At 48.2% G+C, this 15343-nt stretch overlaps 1 protein-coding gene across 2 annotated transcripts in view; it reads right to left on the bottom strand.

Annotated features, from left to right (window-relative positions):
- Nucleotides 1–15343, bottom strand: part of NSD3 (nuclear receptor binding SET domain protein 3) — a 119036-nt gene that overhangs the window by 59819 nt on the left and 43874 nt on the right. For both annotated transcript variants that reach the window (XM_058194054.1, XM_058194055.1), the window contains exons 6-8: nt 14748–15260; nt 7688–7814; nt 1205–1305 (exon numbers count right to left, since the gene is read on the bottom strand). In XM_058194054.1, the coding sequence (XP_058050037.1) occupies nt 1205–1305; nt 7688–7814; nt 14748–15260 (741 nt within the window). The remainder of the gene's footprint in view (nt 1–1204; nt 1306–7687; nt 7815–14747; nt 15261–15343) is intronic.

The following is a 15343-nucleotide window of genomic DNA, read 5'->3' as shown; positions in this document are numbered from 1 at the left end:
TGGCTATTTCCAAAAGCAATATACACCTTTGATATTTTGAGGCCCATCCCCCCCAAAAAATACCCTGTGTACATGTTGGTGGTTCTTACAAGAATAAAGGCAACTCAGAATTATCCCAAAGGTGCTTCTCTTTTTTTCCAAGGGGCAACTGGGCTTTCTGTTTTTTCTTTGAAGACGTTTTGCTTTTCCCCCCAAGAAGCTTCTTCAGCTCTGACCGGATGGTGGGGAATGGAAAGATTTATATTCCTTGCAGACAGCTGGACATGTGTATCCTTTTAGAGGGTGGTTGAAGCACTTGGAGGTTTACCTGTGTCTTCAGGGTCACCTGAGTGGTGCAAATGGGTGCGGAGCCTTCTTGGAACTGTTGAAAGGACTGTGTTGTAGCCTGGAGAGGGATGATGTCGTATCCCTCCCCCTCCGTTGAGGGAGGGCTGTTTACATTTTGACACAGATGGTCTCTTTGACCCCTTTTTCAAACCAGCAATCCTCTTGGTCCAAACTTCTTGGATGAGAAGTGAAATGTCTTCCAAGAAAAAAAAAGAAAAACCCAAAAAGTCCAGTTGTCTCTTGGGAAAAAACAAAACAAAAAACCAAGCACCTTTGGGACAACCATGACCTGGATGGAGGAGAAATCTCCATAGAAACCCAGAATTATGTCCCTTCCTGCTTGCTGTCAGCATTTGGGCTTCAAGCAAAGACCATGCTCAGTATTCCCCTTTCCAGAGGGTCTAATATCCAGCCTACTTTCTTGGAAAGGGGGGGGGGAGACAACAAAAATAAAACCACAGGCGTCAGCCTCAATATACATAGCCAGCGGCTACGCTAAGATGCAAACAAAGCCGAGCGCGCGATCCAGAAAACTCACGGAAACATAAAAAAAATAATAATAATCATAATCACACAGCTCGTAGTAACAAGAAACAAATAATCGCGTTCGTGAGAAGCTCTATTTTCTCGGGTTTCCAAAAGTACGAATGGATGCTGTCAGCGGAAACTTAGTTGACCAGCAGTGTTTATGAAGGCTTTGGATCTCAAGGAGAGAGTCCAAAAAAAAAAAAAAAACGGGGTAAAAAAAGTTTAAAAAAAAAAATAGAGAGAGGGGGTAGGCAGGGTTTAAATTAAAAAAAAAGCATCAATATAAAAAATGACAACGGGTATGACTACGATATATTTTTTTTTAACTCTCTACATCGAGGAAGCCAACCTGCTCCTTTTTGATCTTCTTCTTTGGCACAACCTCAGTGGATTTCTCAGACTCTGAGCGAGTTCGAATTGATCTTCGCTGTTGCTTCTTTTCTACAGAACCTGAGGGAAGAGAATGGTTTCCATTACAGGAGTGTCTCTCTCTCTCTCTCTGTCTCTCTCTCTTCCTCTCTCTCTGTCTCTTTCTCTTCCTCTCTCTCTCTCTCTCTCTTCCTCTTCCTCTCTGTCTCTCTCTCTCTTCCTCTCTTTCTCTGTCTCTTTCTATCCCCCCCTCTCTCTCTTCCTCTCTTTCTGTCTCTCTTTCTCTTCTTCTCTGTCTCTCTTCCTCTCTCTCTGTCTCTATCTCTCTCTCTTTTTCTCTTCCTCTCTCTCTTTCTCTCTCTCTCTCTTTTTCTTCCTCTTTGTCTGTCTCTCTCTCTTCCTCTCCGACTCTCTTTCTCTTAATTTCTCTTTCTGTCTCGCTCTCTCTTTCTCTCTTCCTCTCTCTGTCTCTCTTTCTCTTCCTCTCTGTCTCTCTCTCTTCCTCTCCGACTCTTTCTCTTTCTCTTCCTCTCTCTTTCTCTTCCTCTCTCTCTCTGTCTCTCTCTGTCTCTCTCTCTTTTTCTTCCTCTCTCTTTGTCTCTCTCTTTTTCTCTTCCTCTCTCTCTCTTCCTGTCTTTCTGTCTCTCTCTGTCTCTGTCTGTCTCTCTCTCTCTCTCTGTCTTTTTCCACAATGAGGGATGGCGTTCAATAACAAAGTGCTGATTTCTCTATATTCTTCTGGAGGGCATAGACTTTAATCTGCCAGTTGACGTTCTGGCTGCAGGCAATGCATCTCAGTGCTTCAGAGTTCAGGAGAAGACCAGATTTAGTATGAAGGTACAGGGGAGTTTTCTAGAATTCAATTTTTTGGGGGGAGGGGAGGGGGGCGCTAGCTTTCCAAACCAACTACTATACCATCAAGGATGTTAATATGTTTCTTAATTTCATGCGAAAACTAACTGCCTATCTAGGAGACAGACCTTCAGGTCATTTCAACAACCAGTTCACTTTCTTAGCATCTAATTTATTGTGTTTTTCGGACTATGAGACGTACTTTTTTGTCTCCTAAAAGACAGTGAAAATGTCTGTGCGTCTTATATACCGAATATTGCTGAAGCCCTGCACACCCGCTGGCCGTTTTTTTGCCTCCGCATGCCCCATTTTCGGGCCTTTTGTTTTGCTTTTTGGGGGGCTTTTATCGGCCTATTTTCAAGGCTTTTTTTGGGTCAATTTTTCAGAAAAAAGGCCCAAAAAAAGCCTCAGAAATGGGCCCCAAAGAGCCTTGAATATGGCCTGAAAAAAAGCCTAGAAAATGGATAGAAAAAAACCTCAAAAATGGCCCCCCCAAAAAAAGGCTGGAAAAGGCCCGAAAATGGGCCCCATGGAGGCCAAAAACTTTTTTTTGTTGATTTCCTCTTCTAAATATAGGTATGTCTTATAGTCCGAAAAATACGGTATATTAAAAACTTTGTGGGAAATAAGAGGGCGTGCTATATGCTATATTCACTGACAATGCTTCATTTCCAGCATCAGGAGAATTAAAGAGTTCAAACTCCCTAAAATGTTTGCCTCTATGTACTTCAGGCCAAATATCTACTTCGCACAACACAGGGTGTGGATTTCGTAGCGAAAATGCGGATCTTTTAGAGAAGAGGTCCCCAACCTCCGGCTCGTGGACTGGCTCTGGGCTGCGGCATGCCGTAAACTGGACCCCGCAAACAAGCGAAACGCCATCTGTGGGGTGTAGGCAGCATGTGAAACCACGCCTCCTCCGGTCCACGGAAAAATCTCTTTCCGTGGCACCGGTCCCTGGTGCTCAAAAGATTGGGGGCCGCTGCTTTAGGGGATTCTCACTGACTGGAGAATTTCCTCACCTGCAAATTCTCCTTAAACCTACTCCTCAGATAAGTGGTCCATTCCATCTATTATGAAGGCAGGGGAAAAATAAAAAAATGACTGGATCTAGAAGGAAGCTGGAGGGCGCTACTTAATGCAGCCACGGTTCTTTCTTCTAAAGGAATATGCCTCCTACACCACATTACATGTGTGGACCGCAGGATGGTGACAGGTCATGAAAAACTATTACCTTGCAAATGGATTAATTAGGTTATTTCATTCCAAACACCTCGACAATAGAACGTTGTCAACGCTCCTAAACCCACTCCTGGTACGTCAAAGATTTCTTACTCCCACCCTCCAAAAATCAGTGTCACAAAAGAGACACCCAGTTAATTGGGCCTCTCTCTCCCTCCCTCCTTGATTTACTCAACCACGAATGACTAGAAGTATCTTCAGAATGCAGCTGAGTTCCCTTGAGCACCTCCTGTTCATCTAAGAAAATGCTAGTCTGGGTAGGCTGCCGATGAATAACCTTCAGATGAATCTTTCTCATCTAACATTTGAGATAAAGACTTGAGCCATTCATTTAAAAGGAAAGAGAGAAGAGAGGGAAGATGGAACAGATGGCCACATGGGACTTTGAGGGAGTTCTTCCCTTGGCAAGCCCACCTTTGCTTCTTCCATTAGTCCAGGGGTCGGCAACCTTAAACACTCAAAGAGCCACTTGGACCCGTTTCTTACAGGAAAAAAACGCACCGGGAGCCACAAAACCTGGGTGGGCATGGCCAGGTCGATGTCACTCACTCCCACCCAGTCACATGACCACCTAGCCACGCCTACCCAGCTACAAAACTATTCTCTACATCTCTCTCCCCCATGTCTCTCTCCCTCTGTATCTCTCCCTCTCTTATCCCCCCTCTGTGAATCACTCTGTATGTGACTCTCTATGTCTCTCTCACCCTCTCTCTGTGTATCACTCTGTGTGTTTGTGTGTGTGTGTCTCCCCACTCTCTTCAGGCAACAGTCCTCCTCCTCCCCACTCCTCTCGTAACTCCCTGGCTGGCTGTGCCTGAGCCGGGAGCATTCAGACACCCAGCCTGAAGTGGCAGGAAGCGAAGTCTGCCTTACGCGCAAATGTGGTGCAAAGGCAGGTACTGGGCAGCTTCGCGCCTGCACTCTCCGGTGACCCTCTTCCCCCTCCTCCTCTCAGGATGCCCAGGACAGCTGTGGCTGAGCTGTGGACATGTGCATGCGCAGGGAGACCCTCCTCAAGCAAGTGCCAAAGCTCAGGAAAGGTGCGTGCAGGACAGGCAGTGGCTCGCTTAGGGAGAGTCTCTCCGTGCGTGCGCATGCTCCCAGCTCATCCACAGCTGCCCAGGGGGTTAGGAGAGGAGGGAGGGAGGAGAGTGCAGGAGCGAAGCTGCCCTGGACCTGCCTTTACACCACATTTACGCGTTTCGTTTCCTGCCGCTTCGGGCTAGAGTCCAAAAAAGAAATAAGAGGGGAGGGGCGAATCAGTTATGGGACAGGGAGCCGCGGCAGAGGGCCCAAAGAGCCACTTGTGGCTCTGGAGCCGCGGGTTGCCGACCCCTGCATTAGTCCATTTGTTGTTTCAGGAACAGGCAATGTCCGTCTCCTCTGGAGGGATGGATATGCAGTGGCTTTCAGAAACACTGCTCATACAGATAGTCCTCGACTTACGGCCACAACTGAGCCCAAAATCTCCATTGCTAAGCGAGACATTTATTCAGGGAGTTTTGCCTTACTTTATGACCTTTATTCCCTCAGTTGTTAAGTGAATCACCGCAGTTCTTAAGTTAGTACCCCAACTGTTAAGCAACTCTGGCTTCTCCCATTGACTTTACTTGTCAGAAGGTCCCAAAAGGGGATCATATGATCCTGGGACACTGCAACCGTCATAAATATGAGCCAATTGCCAAGCGCCCGACCATGGGGATGCTGTTAACTGTTGCAACTGTGGAAAAAAAGTGTCACGAGTCACTTTTTTTCAGCGCCATTGTAACTTCAAACGGTCACTAAACGAATGGCTGCAAATCAAGGACCACCTGTAGTTTTCCCTGGTTAGGAGAGGGTCAGATATAATGAATTGCAGCTTTCCTGTGTATTTAAGGACTGACTTTACATTCTTAGCATTTTCAGTTCAAAAGTGGGGGATGATTATCAATAAATAATCAAAATACAGGAGATGATCGCCATCAGGTTATTTTAGTACGGATTTTTCTAATTACTGCTTTCCTTGATGTTTCCACAGCTGCAGTACTAAATGAAGAGGTACTAAAAAAATAAAGGACTGGAGTCTCTTGACGCCTCAAAACTGCCCTACCTCAAAAGGGAGGAGGAATAACAGCAGCAAGAATTGTATTTGCACAAAAGTGGAAGACAGGAAAAAATCCCATCAGAAGGAGAGATAATTAAGAAGATTTTAGAATGTGCAGAAATGAATAGGTTAACATTGAGACTAAAAGATAAAGAGGAATCGATGGATTTCAAGACATGGGGACAATTTTATGTATGTTAGAAAAGAAATATGAATAAAAGATTACCGAGAAATAAATTAGATAAGATATAAGTAAATGAGAGAGAAGACACACACAAAAAATAGAAACCCAGTAGACACCTGTGTAAAAATGGAAAAGGAGAAAGGGGGGTGAGGCGGGGAGAAAGAAAATGTTATATAAATGTACATTTAAGATATGTGTGAATTTAGTAAAATGAAAAAGTAACTGAAAAGAAAGTAAATCGGGATTGCTCGAATACCACTTTGGAAAATATTAAATTGAAAATGAATACAACAATAGAGAGAGAATGGAGAGCGATAAAGAAGAGGAAGGAGAGAGAGGGAAAGAAGAAAAGGAAAAGGAGAGGAAGAAAGAGAGGGGAAATAAGAGTAGCTGAGAAGGTTAGAAGGGAGGAAGTAGGGAGGTGTGGGGGAAAGGAAGGGGAAGGAGAGAGGGAGAAGGAGAGGAGGAAAGAGGAAAGTAGAAGAGTAGATAGAAGATGGGAGGAAAAAGAAAGAGAGGAGAAGGAGAAAAAGGATTGTTGTAAAACAAGGGAGATGAAATGGTAGAAGAGCAACCCCAGATATATTTAAATTGTTTAGGATGAAGATTGTATTAGTATGAAAGTTAAAAGAAAATACGTACGTTAGATAAGAAACTGTACGTTTAAGATATGTTCATGAGAAAAAAAACTTTTTTTAAAAAAAAAAAGGGGGAGGAGGAAATCTATTATTGTGCAAGGTATTTGGTTTTTTGTTTGGGTTTTTTTTTTGTCAGTGTGGAAACCATTCATCAAATTGCAACTTTGAACAAAAGCTCGGAGTGTAATCAAGGCGATAAGTTTAAGGTGTCGTAGATGTTTCATAATTTCCCTTGTCACGGTTATAGCAGCATTCCTGGAAACTTGCTACTATTCTTTGAAAGAAGCCTAACGATATAACTCTGGAAACTTTATTCGAAGATTTGAAGCTAACGTGAAAACCCCGGTTCTTTAAACTTGGGCCACAGACGAAGTTGGAAAGTCTACGGCACCTTCATTCTGCTGTTGACATGAGCCGGAGGCTACAGTTAGTCCAGAATGCGGCTGCGCGAGTGGTAACGGGAGCCGCTCGTGGCTCCCACGTAACACCACTACTCCGTAGTCTGCACTGGCTTCCTGTGGTTTTTCGGGTGCGCTTCAAGATTTTGGTTACCACCTTTAAAGCGCTCCATGGCTGGGTACTTACGAGACCGCCTGCTGTTACCTTATGCCTCCCACCGACCCGTACGCTCTCACAGAGAGGGTCTCCTCAGGGTGCTGTCCGCCAAACAGTGTCGGCTGGCGGCCCCCAGGAGTAGGGCCTTCTCTGTGGGGGCACCGACGCTCTGGAACGAACTTCCCCCTGGCTTATGTCAAGTACCTGATCTTCGGACCTTCCGTCGTGAGCTAAAAACACACCTATTTATTCAAGCGGGACTGGCATAATAGTGTTAAATTTTAATTTGGGGTTTTATTCATATTTTTAAAATTTTTAAATTAAATTTTAATTATTAGCCTTTTTGTAATTTGCTAGATTTTAAATGTTTTAATTTGTATATATTTCGTGTTTTATCTTTGGCTGTACACCGCCCTGAGTCCTTCGGGAGAAGGGCGGTATAAAAATTTAATAAAATAAATAATAAATAAATAAATAAAAGGCTGTAGTGCAGTTCGGCTGGGCTTCCAATGTGGTGCCCTCAAAGGTCAAAGCTCATCCTAGTCCAGCTCAACTAGCAGTAGCTACATGGACTGCTCTACTGAATTGGTTGGCCAAGGCCTTCTTCAGTCTACCCTTTGCCTCTGGGATGGTCTTCTAGTTCAGGGGTCTCCAACCGTGGCAACTTTAAGACTTGTGGAGTTCAACTCCCAGAATTCCTCAGCCAGCAAAGAATTCTGGGAGTTGAAGTCCACAAGTCTTAAAGTTGCCAAGGTTGGAGACCCCTGTTCTAGCTCGTATCAACCAGCTTAGCAATCACCGAAGGTCAGTCGGAGCCCTTTTCCTTTGGTTTCCACCTAATACTTTACCCTTGGATAAAACATCTGATTCGTTTGGCCTTAAACCAGGAGCCACACAAACTTTACCTACTTGCCAACCCAGAAGACGTTTCGGGAGAGGGTGCGCTTTGTGACGAGGCTCTCTCCATTCGCGGGATAGAGATGGAGGTGACTTTGTCGTGCCCTTTGATGATTATCTCGGGTTTGTTTCCTATGCCCTATTGCAAATGAAAAGAAGGAGGTTGTGAGTATTTCTCAATTGGGGTCTCTATATAAGAAATACATTTTTTCAAATATTTAGCACAGTTAACACAGACACATTCAGGAAGGTGTGCATAAAACAAGGACATCCACAAAATGTGAGAGAACTCTTCCCCCCTACACACATCAGGGGTGGTCTTCAGATCCTTTAACAACGGGTTCGCTGCCCTGTTGCTGGGTGGGCATGACCATGGTGGGTGTGGTCTAGTCGGCCGCCTGCACCACAGTGGGGTGGGTGGGGTGGGTGTTTTTCGCCCTCCCCAGGCTCTGGAGGCTTTCTTTGAGCCTCTGGGAGGGCAAAAACTGCTTCCCTTGGGAGCCGGAAGGCCAGAAACAGGCCCGTTTCCGGACTTCCAGAACCTCTGGTAGGCCCGGTTTTTTTGCCCTCCCAGGCCCTCCGCACAAGCAGCTGATGGCCGGTTGGATCGGCCTCCAGGGGTCAAATCCAGCAGGTTCTGCCAGGTTCTGGAGAACCAGTAGCGGAAATTTTGAGCAGTTCAAAGAACTGGCAAATACCACCTCTGGCTGGCCCCCGAGTGGGGTGGGAATGGAGATTTTGCAGTATCCTTCCCCCAGGAGTGGGGAGGGAATGGGGATTTTGCAGTATCCTTCCCCTGGAGTGGGGAGGGAATGGAGGTTTTGCAGTATCCTTCCCCTGCCATGCCCACCAAGCCATGCCACGCCCACAGAACCAGTAGTAAAAAACTTTGGATTTCACCATTGATCGGCCTCTCGACCATCAGCTGTTTCAGGCCGCAGGGATTGCCTTGCCTATTGCCGCCTCTGCGCGCCCCGTTTTCAGCCTCCATTGTTTGCTGCAAGGAGGCAAATTGCTGGGAGGCAGATTTTTTTTCCCCCTTGTTTTCCTCCCCCCCGAAAGGTAGGTGCGTCTTATAGTCCGGAGCGTCTTATACTCCGAAAAATACGGTAAATAAAGATGGTTGAGTGTAAATCCCAAATGTGCTTTTTTTTTTTTTCCTTCAAAAGCCAACTGGGCTTCGTTTTTTCCTTGAAGACATTTCGCTTCTCAACCAAGAAGCTTGTCGTGTCCCCCTCCCCCTCCGATGACCGGGTCTGGGAAGTCCGTATCAAGCATGGCCACGAAGCCTCTGCAGCTTTGCCAAATTCCTGTCAGATTTCTCAGGGCAGGCAGGAATCCAAGGTGTGAATTCAGCAAACCAGGTGAAATTTTGCTTGACTCAAGCTGGTCCTTTATATAGGCCATGGGGTGTGGCTCCATGACTCAGCACTTATCCAGGCCTACCCCTCCATTCCTTCTGCTGGCATCGCCTCTCAGATCTCCAGAAGCAAGGATCCTCCCACTTTAGATTGTCTTCTGCTGTTTGAGAAAGGGATTGGTCAGAAGGAGCAGGCCCGGGTAATTCCAATCCGTGGCTGACTTCCTCTGATGGCTGCGTGTGAGTGAGGTTTGTTTGTTCATTCCTGACATCCCCTCCAGGCATGGGGCCAGGGCTGGGGGCTGGAGGCATGCCAGGCCATTCCTCTTCATTATCAGACTCTGAATCTGATAGCAGGCCCCGCAGGAGATGGGAGGGGCCCGGCTGAGGAGAGGAGGGAGGACGAGGCACAACAAAGCTTCTTCGGTTCTGACTGAACGGTGGAGAATGCTAACGACAAGATGGACTGCAAGGAATATAAATCCTTCCATTCTTCACTGTTCAGTCAGAGCGGAAGAAGCTTCCTGGATGAGAAGGGAAACGCCTTCAAGGAAAAACAAAGCCCAGTCGCCTTTTGAACAACCATGACTTGGGTGACATAGATGTTAAGCGCAAATGAACAAAGGAAGTCAAGCCTGGGCACAGAGTGAATGAACTCATCAGCCTGACACTGAATAAGAGGAAGAGACACTCCACCCACTGCCAAAGTATAAGCCCCAGTCATTGCAGGAAATTGTGTGTGGGGTTTTTTTTTTGTTTGTTTGTTTGCTGAAAAGCTAGCAGTGATGGTAGCTAGAATAGCTCCACGAATGTGCATGTGTGCAACAGGGACCATCTGGGAAAAGGTATACTTATGATCTTACAAAAGGGCCTCTGTTGGCTCAACAGGCTAATGCAGTCTGTTATTAACAGCAGCTGCTTGCAATTACTGCAGGTTCAAGTCCCACCAGGCCCAAGGTTGACTCAGCCTTCCATCCTTTATAAGGTAGGTAAAATGAGGACCCAGATTGTTGGGGGCAATAAGTTGACTTTGTATATAAATATACAAATAGGATGAAGACTATTGCTAACATAGTGTAAGCCGCCCTGAGTCTTCGGAGAAGGGCGGGATATAAATGCAAATTAAAAAATAAAAAAAAGAAGCAGAATAGGTGATTCTCCTGTGCACTGCTTGGAGAGCCCAAGCATGGGCTTCAATTTGTCTGACTGGCCAGAGACTGAGTTGGAAAATCTTTGGCCATGCCTCCTCCTCCCGGCCGAGCCTCGGTTTTTTTCAACTCAGTCAGCTAGCTCAGGGGTCTCCAACCTTGGCAACTTGAAGACTTGTGGACTTCAACTCCCAGAATTCCTCAGCCAGCTTGCTGACCGGTTGTGGTCACTGTATCATCTGTTACCATCTTGACCGGCCCAGGATGGGCCTCCTGCCGGACTTTCTTGGTGATGCGAACGTTTACGGCGGCTGACCTTCTTGCCCTGCGAGACGCCCCTCTCGCGGGTTTGGCCTCCATACTATCGAGGCCCACCTTGGGGACGGGCTTTGGAGCCCCGAGAGGTGGCATGCTAAAAATAGGAGGCTTAGGGGCTTTTTAATTAGTTGTTTTAAGAAATTTTTTAAGGGGAGTTTTAATGGGGATTTTAAGAGTTGGGAGGGAGGGATTCGGTAGGGGAGAGAACCCGTCGGGAGGGGGTGGGAGGGTTAGGGCGGGTATTGGGAGTAGCCCGCCGGGTGGGGAGCCAGTCCTTGCAGCGCTCGTGGCGGTTTAGTAATGGGTTCGGAGGTTATAGGGGGATTACGTTCCTTTTGGTGAGGTGGTTCCATTTGCACGGTAAGTGGAGGGGCAGATATGGCGGAAGGGGACCGCATCGTTTTGGGGGCGCGCTCGATGTCTGCAGGCGATCGCGCCCGATCCCTCCTTCTCCCGTCCCGGATGGTCAAGACCCTCAGAGCCTGGGCCTTCGTCTGATGTTATGCAACGCACGGTCCGTGGCCAATAAGGCCCCCTAATACATGATCAGATTCAGGGGTGCCGCGGATATTATAGGCGCACGGAGACCTGGTTGGGCACTGAAGGGGGCGTGCCCCTGGTCGAGATGTGCCCACCGGGTTTCCGTGCATTCCATCAGCCGAGGGCCCAGGGTAGGGGTGGTGGGGTGGCGGTTGTTATTAAAGAGAGTCTAGAGCCGAGGGAGACCACTGTACCTCAGATTGCCGGGTGTGTATCCTCTTGTGAGGTGGGGTCATAGGTGTCAGATGGGCTTGCTGGTCACGTACCTGGCTCCTTGCTGCGTGACAGCCGCCCTGCCCGAGCTCCTGGAGGTGCTGGCTGGGGTGGCAGTTGAGACCCCCAGACTTTTAGTCATGGGGGACTTTAACTTGCCATCTTCCGGCTCGTCATCGACGGCAGCTCGGGAGTTCATGGCTTCCATGACGGCCTTGGACCTGACCCAAGTAGTTGATGGCCCTACTCACATTGGGGGTGGCACTCTGGACCTGATTTTTGTCTCTGGTCAGTGGTTGAGAGATCTGGACTTAAAGGAAATAGTCATTGAACCTTTGTCATGGTCAGATCACTCTCTTCTTCGCCTGGACTTTCTGACCGCCATTCACCACCGCAGGGAGGCGGAGCCGATACGTTGGTTCCGCCCCAGGCGCCTGATGGACCCGGATGGGTTCCGGACGGAGCTTGGGCCATTTCCTGAGGGTCTGGCTCACGGCTCGGTTGAGGAACTTGTTGCGGCCTGGGAACGGGCCGCGGCGGGGGCCTTAGACCGTGTCGTGCCTTTGCGGCCTCTGACCCGGCGCAGGTCCCAACCGGCTCCTTGGTTCTCCGAGGAGCTGAGAGGATGAAGCGCCGGAGAAGACGCCTAGAGAGTTCCTGGAGGTCTAGCCGCTCAGAAGCTGATCGGACACTAGTGAAGTCCTATACTAGGACTTACCTAGTGGCATTGAGGGAAGCGAGGCGTAGCTACGCCTCCTCCCTCATTGCATCGGCAGATAACCGCCCAGCCGCCCTGTTTCGGGTGACCCGCTCCCTCCTACACCAGGGGGAGCGGGATGACCCGTTGCAGGGACGTGCTGAGGAGGTTAACGGGTATCTATTCGATAAACAGGCTGCGCTTCGGGCTGGGTTGGACCAAGATTGCGGTGATACGGGTGAGACGGCTGAGGTGGTCTTGATGACATTTTATGGGATGAGTTTGACCCTGTTGCTCCCGAGGACATGGACAGGTTGTTGGGGAGGCTGAATGCCACCACATGTTTACTGGACCCGTGCCCCTCCTGGTTGGTGCTGGCCACGCAGGAGGTGACCCGAGGCTGGCTCCAGGCGATTACGAGCGCTTCTTTGGTGGAGGGTGTCTTTCCGGCCGCCTTGAAAGAGGCGGTGGTGAGGCCCCTCCTCAAGAAGCCTTCCTGACCCGCTGTTTTAGGTAATTATCGTCCGGTCTCCAACCCGCCGCGAAGGTTGTTGAGAGTATGGTGGCATATCAGTTTCCCTTACACCTCGATGAAACTGTCTATCTAGACCCGTTCAGTCGGTTTCCGGCCCGGTTACAGCACGGAGCGGCTTTGGTCGCGTTGGTGGATGATCTCTGGAGGGCCAGGGATAGGGGTTGTTCCTCTGCCCTGGTCCTATTAGACCTCTCAGCGGCTTTCGATACCATCGACCATGGTATCCTGCTGCGCCGGTTGGAGGGATTGGGAGTGGGAGGCACCGTTTATCGGTGGTTCTCCTCCTATCTCTCCGACCGGTCGCAGTCGGTGTTGACAGGGGGGCAGAGGTCGGCCCCGAGGCCCCTCACTTGTGGGGTGCCGCAGGGATCGATCCTCTCGCCCCTTCTGTTCAACATCTACATGAAGCCGCTGGGTGAGATCATCAGTGGGTTCGGTGTGAGGTACCAGCTGTACGCGGATGACACCCAGCTGTACTTTTCCACACCGGACCACCCCAACGGTTATCAAGTGCTGCCCCGGTGCCTGGAGGCCGTCGGGGTCTGGATGGGGAGAAACAGGCTCAAGCTCAATCCCTCCAAGACAGAGTGGCTGTGGATGCCGGCATCCCGGTACAGTCAGCTAAATCCGCGGCTGACCATCGGTGGCGAGTCATTGGCCCCGATGGAGAGGGTGCGCAACTTAGCGTCCTCCTGGATGAGCGGCTGTCTCTAGAAGATCATTTGACGGCCGTCTCCAGGAGAGCGTTCTACCAGGTTCGCCTGGTGCGCCAGTTGCGCCTTTCTGGACCGGGAGGCCCTTTGCACGGTCACCACGCCTTGTGACGCCTCGCCTGGATTACTGCAACGCCTCTACATGGGGCTTCCTTGAAGGGCATCCGGAGGCTGCAGTTAGTTCAGAATGCGGCTGCGCTGGTGATAGAGGGAGCCCTCGTGGCTCCCGTGATAACACCCATCCTGCGCAGGCTGCACTGGCTACCTGTGGCCTTCCGGTGCGCTTCAAGGTTTTGGTGACCACCTTTAAAGCGCTCCATGGCATAGGGCCGGGTTATCTACGGGACCGCCTACTGCGACCAGATACCTCTCACCGACCCGTGCGCTCTCACAGAGAGGGACTCCTCAGGGTGCCGTCAGCTAGGCAGTGTCGGTTGGCGACGCCCAGGAAGGGCCTTCTCTGTGGGGCTCCCACCCTCTGGAACGAACTCCCCAGGACTCCGTCAACTTCCTGACCTTCGAACCTTCCGTCGCGAGCTCAAGACACATTTATTCATCTGTGCAGGACTGGCTTAGATTTTTAAATTTAGAGGGGTTTTAAATTGATTTTAATATTTATATTTGATATTTATATTTCTATTTTTAATAATTCGGGCGCTAGAATAAGTTTTTTAAGGATTATTTTAATTTGTATATTGATATTGATGTTTTATATGCCTGTAAACCGCCCTGAGTCCTTTGGGAGATAGGGCGGTATATAAATTCGAATAATAATAATAATAATAATAAAAAGTTGCCAAGGTTGGAGACCCCTGAGCTAGAGAGTTTGAGTTGGCTCTTCAAATTATTAATTAAATTACAAAGAATTAGTCATTTTCAAAAAAACAAACAAACCCAGAGCCTCTTTACATTTCTAGCTTGCAGGGACTGAACGAGGAAGTGAATCAGCGCGGAGGGCCGGGTTAGAGTAGCGATTGGATCGCTACTGAAGCAGCATTGCCACGTGGATGGTTTTTGTGTGGGGAGGGTGCACAATGGTTGTTATTTAGTATTAAAGAAAGGAATTTAAATGCTCCCGCTTTTGCAAATTACTCTTTTTGAAATTGGAATGCGTTAGGGGATTTGTCAAAGATAGCAGGTAGACAATTCTGCTCTAACGATCACATTTTTTTGCCCCCAGTGAATAGCTGTCCGCACACATTTACTCAAAAATAGATAATTATAGTATCTGAAAAACAATTAAAGAGGTTCACACCAAACACTGACCAATTTCACGTGACATATTACTCCTGGAAGTAAGCGTCCTAAATATAGGACGAGTGACTGTTATTCTTGACTTTTTAAAGTCAAACCAATTCACACCAATATTTTATACTGCTTGCAATCTGAAAGCACATAAGGAAGCTGTTCACCTCACGATAAATTCTTCTGAACTTATCAGTGGGACTTACTTCCAAGTAGTCCTTAGGAGGACTGCAATGCAAAATCTTTTTCAATATTGGTTTTGCACAAATATTCCTTGTAAAAGAGAGAGGGGTGTTTCTTTACCTTTGCAGAGTAAACAAACTGATCAATGAACTTTCCATTCCCAGCTGCATTCTGAAGAGCAAAAACTTGTTCAATTTTAACAACCGGAGACATATTACATTTTTGAAGGTCCAGGGTTCCCTTGTGCATGGTTATTGACGCCGGGAGGGATTTTCTGGCCGCAGCAGTTTTCCACTGAATTTTCACAGGCGGGGACTCTTCATCTGCACTGGACTGTCTCCTCTGGCTATACCTCCGGATCTCCATTTTGGGTGGAGAAGGTGCGGCCAAAACATCATTGGTTTGTTCCGGCGGAGAGCTTGGCGGCGATTTGATTTTGCGGATCTTTTTAGCCTCGATCTTAGGCATGACAATCCGTTTGGCTTTTGAGGACACCTCTTCTGGCTCTTTATCTACGTAGATGAAGGTGTACTGTTCTATCCTCTCTTCCAGACTCATTTTTAGCGCTTTCTCAGCATGGGCAATGCCAATATCCCACTGTGCCCGTTCTCTCTGCGGCCTCGGTTTGCGAATCTTAGGAGAGAGGGGGGGAAAAAAAAGATATGGCATTCATTCAGCCCCCGCTTAACTTACAAAATACCCCCGAATGAAAACAG

Source organism: Ahaetulla prasina, chromosome 9 (genome assembly GCF_028640845.1).
Source record: "Ahaetulla prasina isolate Xishuangbanna chromosome 9, ASM2864084v1, whole genome shotgun sequence".
Taxonomy (NCBI): Eukaryota; Metazoa; Chordata; class Lepidosauria; order Squamata; family Colubridae; genus Ahaetulla; species Ahaetulla prasina.
The sequence above is the reverse complement of the archived record's forward strand: the minus strand, read 5'-3'. Positions and strand labels throughout refer to the sequence as shown.